This window comes from Podarcis melisellensis, assembly GCF_964234715.1.
Source record: "Podarcis melisellensis genome assembly, chromosome: Z".
NCBI lineage: Eukaryota > Metazoa > Chordata > Lepidosauria > Squamata > Lacertidae > Podarcis > Podarcis melisellensis.
In genome coordinates this window covers 38,447,044-38,470,768 of record NC_138547.1, presented here as the reverse complement: position 1 = coordinate 38,470,768, position 23,725 = coordinate 38,447,044, and the positions used below count along the sequence as shown (strand labels likewise).

The 23,725-nt window shown below is 43.7% G+C and overlaps 1 protein-coding gene and 1 pseudogene across 2 annotated transcripts in view; one reads left to right on the top strand and one right to left on the bottom strand.

The window, feature by feature from the left end:
• LOC309362159 (glutamate receptor 3) overlaps nucleotides 1-23,725 on the top strand; it is a 206,118-nt gene that overhangs the window by 109,941 nt on the left and 72,452 nt on the right. Inside the window, exons 7-11 of the mRNA XM_081897719.1 lie at nucleotides 3,619-3,786; nucleotides 5,530-5,634; nucleotides 7,596-7,703; nucleotides 8,846-9,052; nucleotides 16,800-17,176. Coding sequence (XP_081753845.1) covers nucleotides 3,619-3,786; nucleotides 5,530-5,634; nucleotides 7,596-7,703; nucleotides 8,846-9,052; nucleotides 16,800-17,176 — 965 coding nt within the window. The remainder of the gene's footprint in view (nucleotides 1-3,618; nucleotides 3,787-5,529; nucleotides 5,635-7,595; nucleotides 7,704-8,845; nucleotides 9,053-16,799; nucleotides 17,177-23,725) is intronic.
• LOC309362141 (mothers against decapentaplegic homolog 3 pseudogene) overlaps nucleotides 1-23,725 on the bottom strand; it is a 117,915-nt pseudogene that overhangs the window by 39,422 nt on the left and 54,768 nt on the right. The window lies entirely within an intron of this gene.

The window sequence follows — 23,725 nt, the reverse complement described above, 5'->3', positions numbered from 1 at the left end:
AGCCTTGTTTTATCATGGTTTGATAGGTCACCCGCCATAGATGTTGGTCAGGCAAGACTAGCTGGATATAAGCCATGGCTGGTTCATTCATCCATGAAATGACTCATGGTTTGTTGAATAAATAATGTTTCAAATCGAGCATGGTTCAAACCAAACGTGACTTGTTGCACAAATTAAGCCTCAGTCTCTCCCCACATCCACATGTAACATTCCTGGTTCAAACCATAGTTTTATGGAGCAGGAATATGCCTAAGCTCAAGTACTTTCTCTCTTTGTCTCCCCTTCCCTTCTTGGCTACAGAGGTAAATGTTTGTTAAAGCACAACTTGCTGTAATGTCTGAGTTTTCATGGGTTTCAAAGCCATGTCTTTGGATAAACGGGAATAGCATTTCTGTATCTACACAATCAGTAATCCCCACTCTAACACTTGGACTCAGAGTTAGTAAATTCTGAACAGACAAAGAAAACACAGCATTCAGGTGCCTACATTCTAGATATCAGCATGGGGGGGGGGGGACTTGGTACTATGTCACCCTGTGTGAGGCCAAATCTTGGCACCGCCTCCTGTCCTCAGACTACCTTCCCAAAGGCAGTTAAGGAGGTGCCCACCTTTGAGAAGGAGGCGTGAGGATTTGGCTGGGTCCTAGAGCCCTCCTACCTCCTTCCCAAAACTGGGAACGCTCTACCTCAGCTTTGGGGAAGAGACAGGGAGCTATAGGACCCTGTCAGAGCCTCATGCCTCTTTCCCAAAGCCCAGTGCCTTGCTTACCAGGCTTTGAGATGGTGCCCCCATTAATTAATTAATTGATTAATTAATTAATTAATTAATTAATTAATGGCATTTGCTGTCACAAGGTCTGGTGGCAGCCACTGGCATCTCCTGAAAAGAAGACTATATGAGCCCTATTCGGACTCCCCCACCCCCACCATCCCCATTTTTCCAGCACTCATAAGTCAGAAAGCATGTTTCTGAGTGGAGAGACGTTCTGGAGAGAATCCACTTCCCATGTGGGGTGGAGTTGCTACACTAGCCTTCCAGAAGGAGGGTCAGTGTTACTTACTGGGAGGGAGAGGGCTGAGGCAGTCGGGAAGCTGGTGCAGTGACTTTGCACCATGCCACCCTCCCCTGCCTTGCTTCTGTCTCTGCCATCAAGCAACAGCAACCCAGCAGCTGGGAACCCAGCCCAGTGGCTCTTCCCCAGCCGCCGAGAAGCTACTGCAGTAGCCACAGAGGTTCTCTGCACAATTTAGAATCCTGCATAATCAGGGTTCTAAATCACATGGGGAGTCTCCAGCTAATTTTGTCAACTCTTAATATTCAGCTACAAAGAAATAGAATGCCGACCACAGAAAGCAATATATTCAAAATATAGGCAAATCTCTAATTTTGAAGAGTTGGGTTTTCTTTTCTTTTTTAAGTCTTTCTCTGAAATAAATTCAATTCACTGGCAAAAAAATAATAATCATTTAGAGATCTTACCCTTCCTACGAACAGGAATGTTTATCAGATTTATATCCTCAATAAGAACGGTAATTCTGAACCGTATGAGAAAGCAGTGAAAGTGGTGTGTTTTCGTTGTTTTCCTAAGGAAAAAATAAATAAACAGATTTATTGCTGGCTACATATTTGAGTTAATAGAAAATACAGTCCAGAGAGATGTAATTCATGGTCGCTGTGCTTTTAACACCAGACAGCCTATATTGGCTAGCTCATTGTTCAACAAAGAAAAAGAAGAAAACTGCAAGCAAAAAGAGGAAAGAAAGAGATGTTATATAGAATATATTTGGTTTATAGCCAGAAAGATGCCATGAATAGACCCTGCACCTAATGAGGCCTTGAATTTTGTTTTACGGGAGTGGTTTCCAACTTTACTTGGCGAATCTGTGCCACACATCAAGTTAAAAAGTTAAAACAAACCTATGACCCAGGAAACAGGCATAGGAGTATAATAAGCTATCTTACACCCAGTGCTTTTTTCTGGCGGGGCGCATACCCCTAAACATTTTGTGAATCTTTGTATTTTTGTCCATTTACTATATTTATTTTTCCCAATTTGAACTATAAAATGGTGGTTTTCTTGAGTCAAAATGAAAGTACCTCTAAACATTTTTTTAGGGGGGGGGGGAAGCACTGCTTACACCAAGTCAGACCATTGGCCCAACTAGGCTAGTATTGTCTATACTGACTAGTGGTAGCTCTCCAGCATCTCACTAATGGGCCATTCCCAGCCCCATCTGGAGATGCTGGGAATTGAACCTGGGACCTTCTTGATAGCCATTGTGTTGTAGTTGTTAAGAGCGGTAGTCTCGTAATCCAGGGAACCGGGTTCACTTCCCTGCTCCTCCACATGCAGCTGCTGGGTGACCTTGGGCTAGTCACACTTCTCTGAAGTCTCTCAGCCCCACTCACCTCACAGAGTTTGTTGTGGCGGAGGAAGGGAAAGGAGATTGTTAGCTGCTTTGAGACTCCTTAGGGTAGTGATAAAGAGGGATAACAAATCCAAACTCTTCTTCTTCTTCTGCATGCAAAACAAGTGCTCTACCCCTGAGAAAGAGCAGGGGCAAAGCAGCCAGGCATGCAGCCTAGGTCCATTGCCAGATGAGTGGGCTCTTTGCCTTCTGTCCAGGTATGTCACAGATCAGAACTGGATCCTCCAATCTGTGCTGATCCTTCTGGTAGCTGCTCTTCGGCAGGTACCGGAAGTCATGTTACCTTCTCTCTCATGCTCACCTGCCCACTCTCTTGCTCTGGAGCTGTTGAGAGTTCCTGCCCAAAATATCTGTAAGGCAACAGGTTGGGGAAGGCTGGCATAGATACAACATGGTGCCCTCCAGAAGTTGTGGGCAACACCTCCCATCACTCCTAACCATTGGACATGCTGGCTGGACCATGGGAGTTGGATCCAAAACAACTGGAGGGCAGCAGGTTGGATGCCCTGTTGTAGATGGATGAGTATAAGGCAGCTCCCTATAACATTGCAACAGATGGTAATACCTCACAAAAACCACTGCATATTGAAAGGTGAAAGATGTGGTAAAATAAATAAACACTATAGAAGGAGGGGGAGGAAAAGTGCTAGTAGACACAACTTCCAAAAGCACCAAAAATAATTTTGGGAGGAGTTGGTGAAGAATGACAGAGAGGAAGGGATCATTTGGGTTTCCCAAACAGGGGCTACAGGAGGAAGACATCTCCTTGAGATCGGCATAGTTAATATGGAATAAGATGACCCAGCAGATCTACATACACAGATTACACTTTATTGTTGCTGTTGTTGGTTTTATTTTGTTGTGGACTAGTCTCTTGTTAAGCCTCCATGAATATTGCTCGTCATCGAAAGACAATATAAAGGTACGGTAAATGTGAATGTAAAGGATAGCAAATCTTTATTGTTACAGTCAATGACCAGCATGAATATGAAGGAAAACATAAACCCCTTCTTCCTCCTGTGTCAACAATTATGTAATTACAAAATGAAGTTTGGCATCTCCAGGGATGTGGGCTAGTTAGGGTGACTACTCCAGGCTGAAAAACAAACGAACACAGGAAGCAAAACTGGGTCTGAAGCTGTTGCTAAAATGCAGTTTGTCAAACTGTCTCCTTTGCATCTTCTTCAGTACACATCTGCACTGACCCACGATGCCATACTAGTCATAGCAGAAGCTTTCCGGTACCTCCGAAGGCAGCGTGTTGATGTCTCCCGGAGAGGTAGTGCTGGAGATTGCCTAGCAAACCCTGCTGTGCCTTGGAGCCAAGGGATTGATATAGAAAGAGCACTGAAAATGGTAAGGACAAAAGCAATGACCACACCAACCTAAATCCTAATGTATTTGGCTACAGAGGTTATCTTTAGGGGATCCGGGAAATGTGTTTGACTGTGCATGCAACTGTAACGTACATAACCTGGCTTTGCCATGCAAAATGTATTGCCTTTATTTTACCTGATACCTTACAATGTCATGTAAACAGGTTGTCTGTATTCAGACCAGGGGTACCAACCTGAGTAAAATATCAAGGGGGCCCAAGTATGTCCCACCCTGCATAAGCAAGCACATGGCGCTGTGCATGGAAACCATTTTAATGGTGATACCCATCAACTTTGGCAACCCCAGTCCCTTAAAAAAAATTAAGGGGGGCACGAAGGGACCCCCACCCCTAGGATCTGACTCCTATGATTCAGGCTGTGTTGAACACAATTCCCTGGAAAATCTACACTATCATCTTTGTTGACATTTTGTATATATAATGTGGATATTTATTTAAATACAAGAAGACAGGTCCCTGCCTCGAAGAACATACAAGCTAAAATTCACCATGGGGAAAACAGTGGAAGAAAGGAAGAAGGAATAGATTGGGGGAAGATTATTTCAGTTGCATGTACTTAGGCTTAGCTGCAAATGAGTGTGAGAACCAGGGAGTTGAAAGAAGCAAGAGAGGTTGTACCTGTGTTGTAGAAAAGGGTCACATCTTGAAGTACCTACTTTGCACTCAAAAAGCCCTGACAATAGCCGACCAGGTGCCTATGTGAAACCTGCAAGCAGAATATTAGGACAACTGTACTCTCCCACTTATGTTTCCCCAGCAACTGAGAACCACTGCCCATTGGTTGCTGTAAAGAATAATGAGCTAGATGGACCAATTGGTCTGATTCAGCAGAAGGCAACATCCTAGGTCAGCATTGCTTAAGTCAAGGGTAGCCAATGGGGAGTCCTCCACATATTGCAGGAGTGCAACTCTCATCATCCCTGACCATTAGCCATACCATGTTGAATTCCAACAACATATGGAAGGCACCACATCAGCTCCTCCTAATGTAGATGCTCTGGATGGCAGTTCCAAGTAGACAAGTGTGCAAGAGAGACAGGAAGTTATTATTGTTTACTATTCACAGAGCACAGGATGCTGGTGGCGCTGTGGTGTAAACCACTGAGCCTTGGGCTTGCCAATCGGAAGGCAGCGGTTTGAATCCCCGCAACGGGGTGAGCTCCCGTTGCTCGGTCCCTGCTCCTGACAACCTAGCAGTTCGAAAGCACGTCAAAGTGCAAGTAGATAAATAGGTACCACTCTGGTGGGTAGGTAAACAGTATTTCCGTGCGCTGCTCTGGTTCGCCAGAAGCGGCTTAGTCATGCTGGCCACATGACCCGGAAGCTGTACGCCGGCTCCCTCGGCCAATAAAGCGAGATGAGTGCCACAACCCCAGAGTCGTCCACGACTGGACTTAACTGTCAGGGGTCCTTTACCTTTACCTTTTTATTCACAGAGCAAACGTTGGTTATGTGAGACTATATCTGTGTGCATCTGTGTCCATTCATTTTGATGGAATTGTTGGGGGGGTGTTAAGTTCCCAGGGAACTGTGGCCACTGAAGGGGCAAATGTGTTGTGGTTGTACCACCCCAGAAGCAATAAATTCCTCTTCGTAAGATTGGGTGCTGGAATGAAAGCATGTCCAGTAGATTGCAATTATTTCAGATCTGTGGGCATCTTATTCCTTTCAATGACAGTATGTTGTGATTTATCATTGCTAAGGTTCAAGTGCAAGGAATGACAGGAAATATCCAATTTGACACCTACGGACGTAGAACTAATTATACAATTGATGTTTATGAAATGAGACCTGGAGGACCACGGAAGGTAAGCTACACATGGGTAAATGTGTATTTACTCTCCCAGCTCAGATCTGCTTCTATCATGAGTTTAAAATAGAAGATCAGTTGAAAAACAGAAATATTTTAATAGAGCCATTGGGCACAAGCAGACTTCAGACTTGTGGAGTTGCTTCCTTTTTATTTTGTTTATTATTTTTAAAAACATCATATACCAGTTTTCCTTTATAAATTTACAAATCTTACAACAATATATAATATGCATAAAACCATTAAAAGCAATAAATAGCATATAGGAATGTAAGAAGAGCCTCAGGTGCCTATAGGAAGCCCCAAAGCAGGATCTGAGAGCAACAGTGCTCTCCGCACTTATGGCTACATTGGAGGGGGGGTTGGACTAGATGGCCCTTGGGCCCCCTTCCAACTCTACATTGCTATGGTTCTATGATTCCCAGCAACTGATATTCAGGCTATACTGCCTCTGACAACAATGTGGGATCAGTTACCTCACCTTTCCTTGGTGTCTGGCCTCTTCAGATGGGATATGATTGAGAGTGCCACATGCCCTTGAGGTGCACTTACTTTATACTAGATTCCAGGATTTTAGGGTTGACTCTCTAGCCGCCTGGAATCAGTTGCTAGCTGAATTTAGACAAGTACCCAGTGTTGTGGTGCTTAGGTGCCCAGTGAAGCTGTTTTTGTTTGAGAAGGCTTTTCATGAAGTGTGATCCTGTTATTTATGAAATAATTCTTTTTTTGCTTTTGTGGTTTGTAGGAATGATTTTAACTGTATTCGGAAAGGTGTTTGGTTTTGATTTTATGTTAGTTTAATCTTGTTCTACACTGCTTTGATGGCCTAGGCTAGAAAGCAGTTTATAAATTTGTGAAATAAACTGAATGAGATTAAAGCCCCACCTGTAGGTCTCTGCAATCCTTTAAGGTGAACAGGTGATGAAAGCCATGTGCCACTTATTACTGGTCTGGTATAGATCAGGACCCTGCTGGATCAGGACCCATCACAGTGGCCAACAAAATGCCCATGGGAAACCCACAAGCAAGACCTGAACACAACAACACTCTCCCCTCCTGTGATTTCCAGCAAGGGTTATTAAAAATGGGGGGACAGGGCAGCAGACTAAGGGCTTGTCCACACTTGCCTTTTCTCCACTTTGGAGCAAACAGCAATCCCCCCCCCCAAAAAAAACAAATTGCCAAACATGTTTCACTTGTTGTTTGTTCCAACTGAGCTTTAAAGAGTGGATTTTCATGGGGAAAGCTCCAGGGCAAAAAAAGAAGAAGAGCACTCAGACATGGAGCTTTAAAGCAAGGATCTGTGCCCAGAAAGAGCAGAGCAAAAAGAAAAGTGTAGATAAACCCTAGATCTAAAAAGCTTAAGTTACAGGAAGGGAGATTTTGGTTGATTGTTAGGAGTCATGCCTTCAAGGTAAGAGTGGTTCATCAATGGGACCAATTAGCGAGAGGGCTGGCGGGTTCTGCTTCACTGCAGCTCTTGAAGCAGAGGCTGCATAGCCATGTGTTACAATGCCCTCTAGGTTCCCTACATCAAGCAGTGGATTGGAGTACATATCACTCTCTCTCTCACACACACACACACACACACTCACACACTCACACACAGACACCAATCTATAGATGAGCTGTTGAATGAATGGAGGAAGTACATATTAAATAACATTAAGAATGGATATCTGCAAATGTTCTCTTGATGCACAACCCTTATTGCAAGACATATCAAAAAGAGAGGGAAAGCACTCCTAAAAAAATTAATACTGTACCTTTAACAAAAACCCTTTGAATGTTTTTTTGCATGTGTGTCTTGTGCTAATTTATGTAAAGCACCAGGAGTGCCAATCAGCAGGGCTGTCATTATCCCCACAGTGGCCCAGTGGATTGCATGGAGTGGCTGGTGAAATATTAACACAGTTGAAATGCAACGTGCTAATTTGGCTGTGTTCTCTTCAATTACAGGCTGGTTACTGGAATGAATATGAGAGGTTTGTGCCAGCAGTAGACCCCACAGTCTCCAACGACACTTCCTCTGTCGAGAACAGGACCATCGTGGTCACAACCATCCTTGTAAGTTCCAGAGCAGCCGGTTTGCAACTAGCAAACAGAAGTCTTAGAAAAGGATCATTCTCACCAAAAGTGTATAAACCAGTTGTGCTTCTTCTTTAGTTATCTCCGTTCTAACCTCAAGAAGCCCCAAACACTTCACCATTGCCTTGTACAGTATGGGAGGTGCCAAAAAGACCCATAGCTCTGCACTGGGAGAGTCTTTCCCACCCCCTCTAAGGAGTAAACCCTACACAAATCCAGAGTGGAGTCTCTAAGACAGTTGGGGGGCGCCTTGTACGCCTCCTTCCAGCAACTCCTGTGGCCAAGCTGGTGCCACATGTACTGCTGTGCTTTCTTTTGGACCACATCAGCAAGGCCAAGAGGTGGGTGTTGTCATTTGGGCAACCCAGGTCCTCCATACATTCTGGCCAGGCTTGCACCCCAGGGAGGTCACTTAGGTGCTGCTAATGCAACAGTTTGATTTCACCCCCAGAGGCACACTCCACTGTCTCTAGAGACAGATGGAGGCCAACATTGGCTACATATAGGGAGATGACTGTGCAAGGGGTTATCTTCAAGGTAAAAGCTAATAGATTATCCAAACATGGCCCATTATGCTCTTCCATCTCAGCTTACTTCCAGCATTTCTGAGATAGTGCTGCAGATGAAGATGGACACTTGCAAACTAGGGAGAGGAGAAAAATTTGGTTCAGTTCCCATTTAAAGGCAGACCTCCCCTATTTGCATTTGAAGAACAATGCAGTTCTCCAGCCAAGCAAGGTGTACACAACTGTATGCTTGGTAAAGCATGCATTCAGATGCATACATTAGTGCAAACAATACACAAAAATACATTTGGAAAAATAAAATAATGTGTGTTTTAGATAAAATTGCATACGAATGTCTATGCACTTAGAAGAAATCCACCCTAATTTCATGAGGACTTTAAAAACTGGAATTTGCAAACTGGTATAGGAATATGGGGAACTGAACTTAAGATTGAAAAAATGAGAAACAGAGAGAAAACAAAATTTGCAGGTTTTCCTGTCTCTGCTGCACATACACCCTGCAGACTCTGGGCACATTTTAATAGAAGATGTATATTAAAACTGTGAGTGGGGGGAGGACTTTGGTTTTTGTTTTCACCCCCTGTCATTTTACAGGAAGCACCCTACGTGATGCGCAAGCAATCTCCTGACCAAAAGGGAGGAAATGAAAAATACGAAGGCTATTGTGTTGATCTAGCTTATGAAATAGCAAAGCACGTTGGGATAAAATATGAACTATCCATTGTTCCCGATGGGAAATACGGAGCAAGGGACCCTGACACTAAAATGTGGAATGGCATGGTGGGTGAGCTGGTCTATGGGGTAAGTTGCCACTGAACTTTTGTGCATATATTGTGGTTTTTCTTATGATTGAATGGACAACGAAGCCAAGCAGGGCCCAATTTCTATCATCTATACTGGCAAAGCTCCATAGTTGTGTATGCAGGTACAGAAATGTGCAAAGAAAGTAAGAAATATCACTTTGGGATATACAGTACTGTGGTGAATGTCCAAAATATGGGCATGATGTGTCTCTTTGTCTGTCACCTATTGACCATTCTCAATTATGTGACTTCATCATTTCAAGCATTCACTCAAATTTTCTTTAGGACAGCTACAAATTTGGTGAACCTGAAAAAATTAGTATTATGCTGGTATAGCTGTCACGGCTACTCCTTTCCCAAGAATTCCACCATCCTGCATCGGGTTCCATGACGGTTAAACCAAGTCATATGGATGTTATCTTGTCATTGCATTGCAATGAATGGGGTGGAATAATGGAAAACAAATATTGAGGGGGGTGTTTAATCAATTACATATTGCTTACAGACTGAAAGCAAATGCCAATTGTATTCACCGGAATGATTTATGTTATGGCCATTAGACAAACAAGTGAACATTGCTCCTGTTTCTGTATTTCATGGGAATTCTCTGACATCCTTATGTAGAGGTGACCTTAGCAGGTTTAAAGGAAACTTAGACAGAAGAAAAAGAGAGTAAGCATTTTGCCTTATTGACTGAAAACAGGACAAGAAGTGATTGTTTCAAATTATAGAGAGGTAGGCTTAGGTTAACCAAGAGGGAGAGCTTCCCAGATATAAAAGCTCTTGAGCAATTAAAGAAATGGAGTGGAAGCCAAGACCACCCTGTTATGTTCTGGCTCTGCGGTTGACTTGCTGAGTGATGTTTGACCATGTAGTTAACCTCAAGGAGCCTGACATTTTACCCACAGTAAAATGTGGATGAGTGATACAAGCTCAGTCTCACCCAGCAAGGATTTTGTAAAACACCTGGAGACTTCATAATGAAAATGTTCTTGCCCGGTGTGAAAAGCTATTCCTCTCCACTCAAATTGGAGCCATCCCTGCTTCTGTGAGCACATCAGCAGCCCTCATCTGGGTTGACGATCGTTCAATCATCTCAGCTGCCAGGAGGAGAAAGTAGACTTAATGGTGTTATGTTATACATGTTGTTTACTCCAAAGTAAGCCCCACTTTCTTCAGGAGGACATAAATATGTGTGAAATAGCCTTAGTCATTTTAGTGCTGAGGCAGGTAATATGCACTTTGGTCAGCAGCATCTGATGTGTTATTTGCAGATTATACATTAAATAGAATTACATGGTAAAGTGTTTCTCAGAGTGGTTATCACTCTGGGCTGCAGGTAAATATATATACTATATACATATATATATATATATGAATGCCTGCTGGATGAGGCAAATGTCCCATCTAGTCCAGCATCCTGTTCTCACAGTGGCCAGAAAAGAAATTTGTAAGGATTAGGGAACTTTTATGCTTTAGCAAGGTCTGTATCTGACAATGGAGCACAGCAACTCTTCTCTGTAGGTTTTACCCCTATGAGGCAGATGCAGTGGCTGAAGATCTCCACCTTCCCACAGCTGTCCAGATATCCTCTTTCCCCATGTCTTCCCCAGCAATCTGAGACTTGCCAATGTGCCTGTCTCTGCTCCTCCCTCTTCATACATCTTCTGGTTCTGGGAGAGCAAGACAAGAGGGGAGCTCACCACAGCAGGAGGGAGCGACACCCTGGCTAATCTCTGCCTCTTCACCCACTTCTTCTCCAGTTTCTGCTTCTCCCTCTGATTCTGGACTGCCACAGCCTCTCCCAGCTCACTAAGCCCTGTTACACCTTCAGCTTCCAACACCTCCTCTCCCCAGTCTTCTCCCTCTGACCCCAACACCACTCTCCAGGCTCAGAGTCATCTTCCCTTGCAGGTCCCCCAGCTGGTGCCTCCTACTATTCCTGTGTCCATTCAGTCCATGACATCAGACCCAAACACACACACACATACACACCTCTATCCTCCATCTAGGGAAGCAAGAAGCATTATCAGAATTCTATGCAGGCAAAACAAAACAAAACAAAAACCCAAGGAGGGTATGGCCTGGGGAAGAAAGGCCTGGAGGGCTGTGGGCATGAGGCTCCCATTCCCTGAACTAGGGGTCCTCCCCCTTCATTGGGCCCTGACAGATGTCTGAATATTGTCCAACACAAAGTGATTTCCCAGGAACTGCTCAGTTAGTGCCAGCTCCAAGTTTTGGCCAAGATATTCTCAACAGGCCCATTTTCTCTTTGGCATTGCAACTGCTGCCCCTTCCTTCACTTGCCAGTCTGCCAAACTGTCCTAAGGGAGAGCAGAAGACAGGTAGATGTGATGCTTCTGCATCTCCTAACAGACTGCCTGCTCAGAAAAGGCAGGTGAGTAGGTAGCAGCAATGAAGAGGAGAGGAGGCAGAGCCAGGGGGCTCCAAGGGTTGATGGAGGGGTAGCCTGCTTGGGTGCGGACCTTAGCAGCGACTTGACAATGCTGAACCCTGGTGTTCTGTGCTCTGTGCAATTCGGCATCCATAACTCTTGGGTTCTCTCCACCCGCTAGCCACATCTAACCTACTTTTCTCATGACCACAGTGGCAATATCATTTCAGTTTGGGATCTGCTTACATGTCGCCCTACAGCAGATGCATCCAGTGAATGATAAAAGAGTTTGCAAACAACGAAATCTCCGTGCAAAAGCCAGCCTTCTGTAGGGTAGTTCGTCTCAGTTCAGAAATCTCCCTTGATCTTCTGGGATTAGTACAACTCAGAAGGCTGTTGTTCTGATGTGTTGCAGAGAGCCTCGGGTGTGTTACGTGAACATGATTGCACTTCTCAACCTCTCTCCACAGGGAGCACAATAGCTCTGAGTGTAAGGCTGGCAATGATACTGTGGTTTTTTAACAAAACGGCAAGGCAGACTTCTCTGCCTGAGCAGATCTGGACTTTCACATTGCTGATGAACAAAGGTGGATTGATCATGTTTTCATTCATATGTCAGGTCCATTCTAATTTTGCATCAATCTGTTTTTCATCATAAAAATGTGTTTAAATAAGTACTTTACACATGTATTTCATCACAACCTTTTTTCTCTAAATAAATAAATAAATAAATTTGGTTATCTCAATATGGACATTTCTTAAAGTACTGTATCCTCAAATATGTTTCTTTCTCTTCTTTGCACATTTTGGTGTGAATCTGAGAGCTGTATTGAAAAATTTGGAGAAATGTGAAATCCAAAGGGAAATTACTTTCCAAACCATGTAGTTTATGTTTGTGTGACTGGTTTTGAATATATTTATTTATTTTATTGAAATTATATCTTGCCCTTCTTTCTAAAGGAGCCCAGGCACCCAGCAAACCTTCCTCCGATGACAAAAAGCAATTTAAAATATAATTAAAACATTTAAAAACTTTTATGTTTTGACAACTGCTTATAAGCCTGCTTGGCATGGAAACCCATTGTGCCCAAGAGCCCTCCAGAGCCTGAATCTGGCATTGCTTCCGCTTTTCTTTTTCCTTGCCATCCAGTTGCTCCAGCTACTTTTCCCCAGCACTCAAATACAGGGCCCGTCCACCCTTGAGGCAAGGCAAGGCGACTGCCTCAGGGTGCAAGATCTACAGGGACAGCAGGTCCAGATGTAGATCTTTCTTCCCTCCTTGCTCCTGATGTAGATCTGCACTCACCCCTTCTCCCCTGGCAGGGACGGGGGCACCATTTTGTGGTTTGCGTCAGGTGCCAAATTGTCCTGAGCTAGCCCTGAAGCACAGCTCCTTTAGCTCTTATTTATTATAAAGTTATAGGGGCTATGAATTGGCCAAAATATGGGGAGAGCCTAGGGTAGGGCTTATTAATTTAATTAAGGAAGACCCCTGGCCCTGGTACCTTTCCCCATATAATTCAGCGCTGTTGTTCTGCCCTCAAAGTAAGGTTCCAGATGCATTTTTACTGCATGGGGAAACAAATGGGGGGGGGAGGTTGCAAGGGAAACAGAATAGGTGAGAGGATTAAACTCCCTCCTTCCTGTTACTATTTTTACTGCAAATCATGCCCTTTCCCCCAATTTGCAACTTTTTCTGCTGCCAAATATGTAATTTGCTCCTAATGTGCTTGATCATCCCATGGTCTGCAGCACTCAAGTACAGTGGTGCCTCAGGTTACATACGCTTCAGGTTACATACGTTTCAGGTTACAGAAGAATGAACCTCTGGAATGAATTAAGTACTTAACCCGAGGTACCACTGTAGCCCCAAGTTGGGTGCATTTGCTTAGACAAAATTTTACCTTGACAAGAAGAGAAGGAAGGAAGGAAGGAAATAAATAAATCAGGAAATTGGTAAGCAAATACTAGGGAACCTGCCACATTCTGCAATCCAGAAAGGTGACTCCTTTAACCTTGATATGAATTATGCAAATAGGCACATTTTTCCTTTTGCTAACTTTGCATAATGCATTCTCTTACTCCTTGTCCTTGAGAGGGGGAAGGGATGGGTTGATGGGCACTAGAGCTCATCTCTGATTATTCAGCTACTCTTTGGATTTAAGCAGACACTTTGCCATACATTTCCAAGCTTATCTCCACATCCATAAGGACTAGAACCTTTGCTTTCTGTATTTAATTGAAAACTGAACTTTGCCCCTCGTGGCCTTAAGGATTAGAGTTTTTAAAAAAATAAATTAAGACAGCCGTCACTCAATCTACTATGACTTGCACCAGAGCCAGGGGAAAGGAGTGTGCAGTTTGGTTCCTTCCACACTCCCTTTTTCATACCAATATTCTTCACAGAATAATGAAATTCACACTCATTTTTCCCCCACCGCCACCAATGGAGAGGCAGAAACATATGGCAGTTCATAGGGGCAGGGGGCTTAATAATAAAATGCCCACAAGGCCATTTGAAGATGAGCTCCCCTATAAAACAGCTCATTATGGCAAATACACTTTTCATTCAAAAGATGGCTTTACTTTCTCTCAGGAGCTTAGCAGCCTGTCAGAAAAGTCAAGGGCAAAGAGTTTTTGCATTTCTCCAATGCCCCTGTGTGTCTTGTCTGCAAAAATGATTGTCTTATTTTGTATGCACGGTATTAATTTTGAATAACTATGCTACAAGCAACAGCAGCAGCAAGGAATGGGATCTGAAGGAAGCCTGGTCTGTTGTGAAGTCAGTTCCTGCAACAGCCATGCTGAGCGGTTGCATAATTCATTATTTTGGCTTGTGTTTGTCCACTGTGTGCTTAAGCTGTCACAGCAGACAAGTGGCTCCTTCGAAGCTGGCCAGGCTGTCTAGCTGATGCGTATCCACATTGCGGCTTCTTCTGATGCTGCCTTAGTGGCGTGAGCACTGCAGCAGTGTGCATCCCTCACAGAGCAAAGCTGGAAATTTGTGTCTCTTCCCCAGAAGTTGCTCTTGCATACGTCTGAAACAACCTAAAGGCGCGAATATGTCCTTCCCTGCTGATACAATGGAATGGCCAGACAGTCCATAATTTGCCAGATGAGCCCTAATTAAGAACATAAGAAGAGTTCCATCTAGTCCATTGCCTTGTTTCCCACAGTGGCCAATGGAAAGCCTTCAAGCATATCTTGAAGACAACAGCCTTCTCTTCCTGCTGTTGCTCCTTAGCAAGAGCCATTCAGTGGTATACTGCATTTAAACATGGAAGCGCCATCTAGGCATCATGATGAACAGCTATGTGTTTCCCTTTAAATCCCTGTTACAGTGGTACCTCGGGTTAAGTACTTAATTCGTTCCGGAGGTCTGTTCTTAACCTGAAGCACCACTTTAGCTAATGGGGCCTCCTGCTGCCGCTGCGCTGCCGGAGCCCAATTTCTGATCTTATCCTGAAGCAAAGTTCTTAACCTGAAGCACTATTTCTGGGTTAGCGGAGTGTGTAACCTGAAGCATGTGTAACACAGTGGCGTAGCGTGGGGGGTGCAGGGGGGGCCAGCCGCACCGGGCGCAACATCTGGGGGTTAGGGTTAGGGGGCACAAATTACTTGCCTTGCCCCGGGTGCTGACAACCCACGCTACACCACTGGTGTAACCTGAAGCATATGTAACCTGAGGTACCACTGTACTTTGTTCAAAACCCACCTTTTGCATAAAGCACCCCCCCCCATTTATTTTATTACCTTTTATCTATTTTATACCTTCCCTTTCTTCAGCCATGGAACCCAAGGCACCGCTTAGTGTCAGCAATGGGGCGGCCTCACTTCCCTTCAGACCATTATCCCCAGCCAGCAGGGCCTCAAGGACAACGGGAGCTGTAGTCCAAAATCATCAGGAGGTCACCAGGTTGAGGAAGGCTGTGTTTGCACATTTATTAAGTGTATAGAGCACAGGCTAAACTGAGCCTGGACTCAGTTTCTGAAATGAAACTTCCCAGCTCCCTCCTGCCACCCCCACCCCTGGCACTGTTCATAGCATTAAAAATGTAGGTTCATGTCTTCGTGCAAAGACCTGGCTATCTTGATTACCTTGGCAGAAAGCATTCATCCTTTTTTTATAAGCTATTTCAATTTGGGGACAGATCCTCTTCCCTAGTGAGTTCTCACCTCCTTTGACATCTTTTGAACAATTGTTTCAATATCAAATCTGTGTCAGAGTCATGCATAACCTCATTTTTACCCTATTTTTGAGACTTTGCCTCTTGGGGTCTGTTTCTACTATCAGTTGAAAGCACTGGACCATTTTGCCTATGGGTCTTCACTACATTGTGGGCCCTCGCCCAGACATTACTGGGTTGCATGTGTGTGTGTTTTAGGGGGGCTGGGGTGGATCAGAATGCCAGAACTTGACTTGGTGTCAAACACCTAAAATAGCAACTGAACGGGATGGTGTTCTCCCCCACCAAAACTAAGAAAGGAAAAAAGGCAATAGGCTGTATGCATTCTGCAAAAGTGCAGGGCGATAACAGGAGATAGCATTAACCACAGAACACAAACTTCCTGATTCTTTTTTTGTTTCTAGCCTTTATACTCCAAAGATTGGCTTGAAGATGTTTGAGCAATGACTGGGGGATTCCCAGATGCTAGAAGAGTGGGGCCAGGATAAGCTTTCCACACTTTCAAAACATATGGGCTCTTGTACTGATTATTATAGCTCTGTCTTGGGGCTCACTGAAGTACTGTATGTGAAGCAATGTAAGGAATCATGAGGGGTATAAATCACCTAAGAACAACCGTACTGAGATATAATATGTGTGAGGTGTTGGCTTGGGTGGCTTTTAAAGAGGATTAGACAAATTCATGGGAGATAAAGCTCTCGCTGGCCACAGACCACAATGGCTACATTCTACCTACATAGATGGAAGGCAAGTGGGGAGAGAACTATTGTGCTCAGGTGCTGCTTCCAGAGTAAGAACAGCATGCGGGAATAGATGGGCTCTTATGACATGAGTGCAACAGCACCCTCCCATCTTGCAATTTCTAAGAACTGGTATTCAGGTACATCCTGCCTCCAATACTGCTGAAGGAGCATAGCAGTTGTAGCCATTAACCGCTGCTGGCTTTATCCTCCATGAGTGCATCTAATCCTCACTTAAAGCCATCCAGCCTTTGCCTCCATGGTGCCTGCCCTCCATAGGTTTTGGCTGAGGGTGATAGGAATTGGAGGTCGCCATGTTAGCAGAAAGGCTGTTCTAAATAAATGCCTTTTGTTTTTATGCAAAGATGGCAGGGATACCTGGCTGTAATTCTCTCTTCTCTTTTCTGTGTGTTGTCTTTTCAGAGAGCAGACATTGCAGTTGCCCCGCTGACTATAACTTTGGTCCGAGAAGAAGTCATAGACTTTTCCAAGCCATTTATGAGCCTGGGCATTTCCATCATGATCAAGAAGCCCCAAAAGTCTAAACCGGGGGTCTTCTCCTTCCTGGATCCTTTGGCCTATGAAATTTGGATGTGTATAGTCTTTGCTTACATTGGAGTCAGCGTGGTTCTGTTCCTAGTCAGCAGATTCAGCCCTTACGAGTGGCATTTGGAGGACAACCAGGAAGAACCACGAGACCCTCAGAACCCTCCTGACCCTCCAAATGAGTTTGGAATATTTAACAGCCTTTGGTTTTCCCTGGGTGCCTTTATGCAGCAAGGATGCGATATTTCTCCAAGGTTTGTTTTTTTTCCACCCCATATCACACTCCCATCACCTTTTTGCATTTTATGGTCGTTGGCTGATGCCATGGTGCATATATGCTTCTTTCTCAAACATGCTTTCCAAATTTTTATTTTGACATTCCATCCAATGCTAAGCTTCCTCCATCAAACCACAATTGCTTGCCGGCGTTCGCCCTTGAAAAGAAACGTTTGTGACGGGCATTGCTTTTCAATGCCTCTCATCCGTGCATCACTGCCAGAACTTATATACACCATGTTGAGACTGTAAAATGCATCGGGTTTTTACATCTTTCAGCAATACTTGGAGGGTTACCGTGTTTTTGCTGCATCTCTCATTTTACGGTCATCTGCTTGGTGCATATAACACTTTGATTTCTGCTTTGCAAAACAAGAGCCAATGCCTTTGCAAAGCCACACATGCAACAGCATTTTAAAAATAAAAATAGAAACCCTCTATGCTGCTCACCATTATTCACACTAGCTTTTTAAGTTTTCGTCATGCCTTCATCTTCTTGTCTTTTTTTCCTCTCATCCATGACTTATGTTGTTATCTGATATTCATTCCTTCATACACATCCTCCAGAACTGTTATGTCTTGCCTTGTGTACATGTTGTTCTGAAAAACAAATTTGCTCGGATCTCCCAGTCTTTTAAACATAGGTCAGAGCCTTGACTGACAACGTTATGTTGGGACACGTCAGGGAAACTAGATAAATGCAGATTGAATGTAAGTTGGTGTGGAACAGCAAAACAAAACAAAAAATTCAAATAGCCAGCTTACATTTAAAAATGTATCATTTCCAATCTCTAGAAGTACAAGGGTTAAAGCTTTTGAAATAGTGCAAAGAGGCCTGCTCCTCACCACTCATTATGGCTCTACAGCCCCAAACCATATTGTCTTTGTAACAAAGGCTACCATGTTTCAGATCCTCTTTTTCATTTAAAAAAGTAATAAATCTTATTTGTATTAGCTCTTGGTATGGCATATCTCAGCAATCCTACAGAAAGAGGCAATGCTTTTGAATTTTAAAGACACTTAAAAAAAACCTTTTAGTAACAGTAACTGGAGATCTACCTTTGGGCACTCTCCACATTAGTTGTGTCCTATGCCAAGAAAAGTACAGTGGTACCTCGGGTTATGAACTTAATTCATTTCAGAGGTCCGTTCTTAACTCAAAATCGTTCTTAACCTGAGGTGCACTTTCGCTATGGGGTTACCCACCGCCGCCACTCGATTTCCGTTCTCATCCTGGAGCAAAGTTCTCAAACTGAGGTACTACTTCCGGGTTAGCAGAGTTTGTAACCCGAAGTGTTTGCAACCCAAAGCTTTTGTAACCTGAGTTACCACTGTACTCAGTTAACTGAAGTTCTGCTCCCTCCTAGCAGAAGGCATCCCCCCCCCCACCATGATTTCTGAACTTAAGGGGACAATCTCCTAAAAAAAAGCTTAACAAATTCGGCTGCTCCCCCTAACAAAAATCCTATTACTGGCTACTCCTATGATCTGAAAGATTTTCTGCTTGTCCGATGCTTTCTAGACACAGGTCTGAACAGTTTTTGGTTACTCCCCTTGCCCCCACTTTCCCTAGGAAAACCCACTCTTTACTGCTGAATGGAGCAAACGTCAGTACCTGGAAAACCCAACAGATGTTTGCTTCTATTCAGCAGCAAAGAGCGGGATTCCCCTGGGGGAAGCAGTGGGACAGCAGAAGGGCTTACCCACACTAAGCTTTTGCCCAGCTCTTTCTATGCACTGGCCCAAGCTTATAAGCTCCATATCCAAGTGCATATATATATATATATATATATATATATATATATATATATATATTTGCTTTCGTAGATTTTCACGGGTACAGGAATGCAGGTTTTGGTGTCCTCGGGTGTCTTCCCGTGTAAAAGTTGGGGTGTCTAGGCGACGTTTCGACGAGGTCTCACTCGTCATCTTCAGGCTGGTGCTTTCGGCTTCTTGTTACTGGAACAGAGCAGGATCTCAGTGTTTATTTATAGGAACTCAAACACTGAGATCCTGCTCTGTTCCAGTAACAAGAAGCCGAAAGCACCAGCCTGAAGATGACGAGTGAGACCTCGTCGAAACGTCGCCTAGACACCCCAACTTTTACACGGGAAGACACCCGAGGACACCAAAACCTGCATATATATATATATATATATATATATATATATATATATATATATATATATATATATATATTGCCCGCAAACATCAATTCAGGTTTTCTATGGGTTGCTATTTGCTCCAATTGAGCTTTAAAAAGCAGGTTTTCACAGGGAAAGCTCCTGAGCAAAAAAAAAGGGGGGGAATCATAAACAGAGCCTTAAAGCCTGGAATGAGCAGGGGAAAGGCAAGTGTGGATGAGCCCTAAGTCTGAATGAGCCCTTATTCATTGAGACTGAACTGTGCAAACACAAAAGCTTTTTAACAGAAGCGTGTTGCAATGTATTGATGAAATCTGAGAAGGGAGCATGGACATAGCCAGGATTTGGGGGGTGGGGGTGGGCAGGTCTTCTGGTCGGGGGGGCAGAACCTCAGTTAGCTCTGTATTTTTATTGATTGGGAGGGCAACTGCCACTCCCTGCCACTCCCCCCCCCTTGGCTATACCCATGGAAGGGAGATAGATATATGTTGTTTCTCTGATGAAATTGTCCCCCGCTCTATTGAAAGCTACTTTCTATCAGGCCAGGCCATGTAGACCACAGTTGTCTACTCTCAGTGGTAGCCAGAGGAGGCTGCTCAATTAGGGCAAATGGGGCACTGTCCCACCAATTTCAGTCTTCTTTCAGCAATCTCCACCTGTCTGCCTTCTTATTTGCAACTATTCCAGAGACATTCCCATCAACTACTCCACCATAAGTCTTGCCCTTCTGGATTTAACAAATAGGATTATGGAAGCAAAAGGAGAATTACGGTAGTTGGTTCTGCCTGCTATTTATTATGACTCTGCCTATCATTAGCTCTGGCTCCACCTGCTGGTGGCCTCCTTACCTTCCACCCTCCCAGTCCCATTGAGTACCAGCCACCAGTAGCTCTCCAGAATCCCATCCCCGGGTGCCTGAACCGTCCAGCTGAAGATGCCTGGGATTCATGTAGAGCAGGGGTCAGCAAACTTTTTCAGCAGGCGGCCAGTCCATTGTCCCTCAGACCTTGTGGGGGGCTGGACTATATTTTGGGGATAAAAATAAACGAATTCCCATGCCCCACAAATAACCCAGAGATGCATTTAAACTAGGTGAAAGCACACATTCAGGCCCCAGAAATAACCCAGAGATGCATTTTGAATAAAAGGACACATTCTACTCATGTAAAAACACGCTGATTCCCAGACTGTCCGTGGGCCAGATTTAGAAGGCGATTGGCTCGGATCTGGCCCCTGGCCCTTAGTTTGCCTACCCATGATGTAGAGACCTGCATGCAGATGGTGGAGCAGAGTTGCCATGAGTCCTACTTTGCATGAGTCCTACTCTTTGAAGTGCTTCTCCTTTTCCCATGTCTAGAAAGTATGGCTCCGAGTGGCTTTCCACTTGTGCTGGGCTTTCTAGACATGGGTCTGAGTGGTTTTGCCTTTGCCCTGCTGCTGCTGCTTCCCCCTGGAAAACCCACTCTTTAGCACCAAATTGGAACAAATGGCAATATGCAGAAACCCCAGTTGCTATTTGTTCTGATTCAACACTAAACCATGGGTTTCTCCAGGGGAACGAGATGGGGATGAACCCCAGATAGGGTTTAAAGGTAAAGAGCCATTAGAAGGGAGATCTAGGACCTTGTAGTTACACATCAACAGTTAGCACCTAGGTAGCAGGGTCAACATGCAAATAAGTCACCTGTTCACCGTCTTTCCCAGTATGGGGAGTTACATGATATTTCATATGCAATGCTGTATCCTATTTTCTCCCCTTTTTTGGCCATACCTATGTGGCTACCCTAGCACATGTGCTGTCAGACAATGCTTTTCTCCTGGGGGTATTCAAGGGTATGCAGTACCAGCACCTCTTTTTTAAAAAAGAAAGAAAGAAAAGAAAAGCACTAGTTCAAGTGTGGCTCTTACTGTAACAACTTCATGGTGAGTACCAGCACCATTTTTCCAGAAGAAAAGCACTGCTGTCAGCGTGTAATGATCTCTCCTTTTCATTGCTATTAGTTGCAGAGGGGGAGTCAGGTGCCCTCTTGTACCTGTTTCCCCATCTTCAAGGACTAACGATAGCTTCAGGGATGGGTTTTTTTAGGAGACCGATATAATATTTGCAAGAACGAAAGATCAAGACTGTGGATCTAGATGACAAAGAGTACTGATGAAATTAAATGGGACTGGACCAGAATTCACACAAAGTCGTGACTGCATGTTTGTTATAGTCACATTAAGATCCAAACCTTATGATCTGTCCAGCTGTTCATGTGCAATGCCTCTATAATGATTTGTTGATGGCCAAACAAATTTCTGTCACAATACCCTTCTGTATATGAGTAGCTTATAGCCTCCTTCATGTGCCCGTGTGCTTTGTAGTTTAATCCTGAAACCTGTAATGAGACCCTGCCTCTCTGCTTGCTGTTAAGATAGTGTGTAGTGATAGCATTTAAATTGCTGTTGACCATGTGTTCACCCATTAAAGGACCGGGAAAATAAGCATGAGGCATCACATGGAAAGCTGCAGGCTTTATGATTATTTCCACTAGACCTGTTTTTCAGCTGTAAATAGAATCCCATAGGATTTCTGTTAGGCTCTTTAGATGACTCTTAACATGTTCAGCAATCTCTGTTTTGCATAATGAATGGGACATTTTCTCTCCTTATCAGCGTCCCAATTTTGGATGCTTCAAGAAGGCCTATGAAAGATCAAAGTCGCTGTAATATACATATCAGTCTATGAGTAGCTAATGTTATTAAAGTTCCCAACTCACTCTTGGCTGCTCCCCATGCCTGGAGATTAGTGGGGGGGCCCAATTCAAGAAAGCCCAACATTTTGTCAGTAATTAGCACTGTGTTGTGGCCAAACCACACAACGAAACTTCAGAAGATTTACCCACAATTCAATACAAGTAATTAATATTTTATTTGTGCAGAAGTACATTTCTGCCTCTGCCTTTTAGCTCAGAGGGGTCCTCAAGGCAATTCATAATAATAAAATATAAATAAATGTGCAACATGACAATAAAAACTGTAGACACATTTTTTAAAATAACAAATGCCAGAGAGCATTAAAGGAGAAGTGAATGAAACAGAATATGTAGTGGGATTTAAAACACATGTAGTAATAAGGGCGGGGGGGAAGAGACTTGTCTGCCTGTCCAAAAGCAATAAGAAAGGGGACAGCCCAGGCCTCTCTAAGGAATCAATTCCACAGTCTGGGTGCTGCAACTGAGAAGGCCCTGTCCTATATCAGAAAACAAACCAGAGTGCTTTCTTAGCATTACATGTAAACCAATGCTAATGGTTTGTTTCTCTCTATACATACCACAGGAGTGCTCCATATTATATTCTTCTTGTGGTTTGAAGAAGAGAAACAATGAGCATCAGTTAGCACATAATAGCACATGGCTTGTTTCAGTATGGCATAGCAAAGGGAGGCAGGTTGGCATGATTTGAGTAGCACGCATGCTTGCTCATTCCTGGTAAGCCATAGTTTTTAAACATTGGTTCACCATTATGTGCAAACCAGACCAATGATTCTTATTGCTAAAGAGACAATCCACTTTTGAAGCAGAACAGAGGCATGTTTCTTCAGCAGTGGGAACTGCTCAGGGGTGGAGGACAATGAGCCTCTGCTGCACATACTTCCCACCCACCCACCCAACCACAATTGCATACCTTTTCTGTGGATCCCAGCCACTGCTCTGTAAATGTGAAGAAGCTGAACAAGGTTTTCATTTGTTCAGAAGATACTGAGCCTATAGTCCATTTTTTAATATCACTAGTTAAAGGAGTTTAGGTCCTCCGGTGTGAGTTTTGTTGGAGTACATTTATGGAATGAAAGCATGCAGAGCTGTTAGACAAACGAGAATTCTGGGAGAGACTTCACTGTTGGACTTCCTGACCTAGACTCTTTCAAGCTGCCTTTGTGTGAAACAGCCAGAACACCTAATGCCTAGTTAGACCTATAATAGGTGAGTATTTGGTGTGGAAATTCCTGAGGGTATGCCCTTACTTAATTTTAGATTTTTAGCTGGAATGAGCTACTTACTACATTGGATTCTTCATGAGAATTAGCATTTGTCCAGGAAATTGAGTTCTGTTAGATGATAATGATTATCATTCATTCATTCATTCATTCACTCATTCATTCATTCATTCATTCATTTTCCTCCCTGTGGAACGCCCTCCCACCAGATGTCAAAGAGAACAACAACTACCAGACTTTTAGAAGACATCTAAAGGCAGCCCTGTGTAGGGAAGCTTTCAATGTTTGATGCATCACAGTATTTTAATATTTTTTTGGAAGCCACCCAAACCTACTACTATATTCCACCCTTCCTCCCAAAGGAGCACAGGACAGCAAACATATCAATAATAATAAAAATGTAAAAT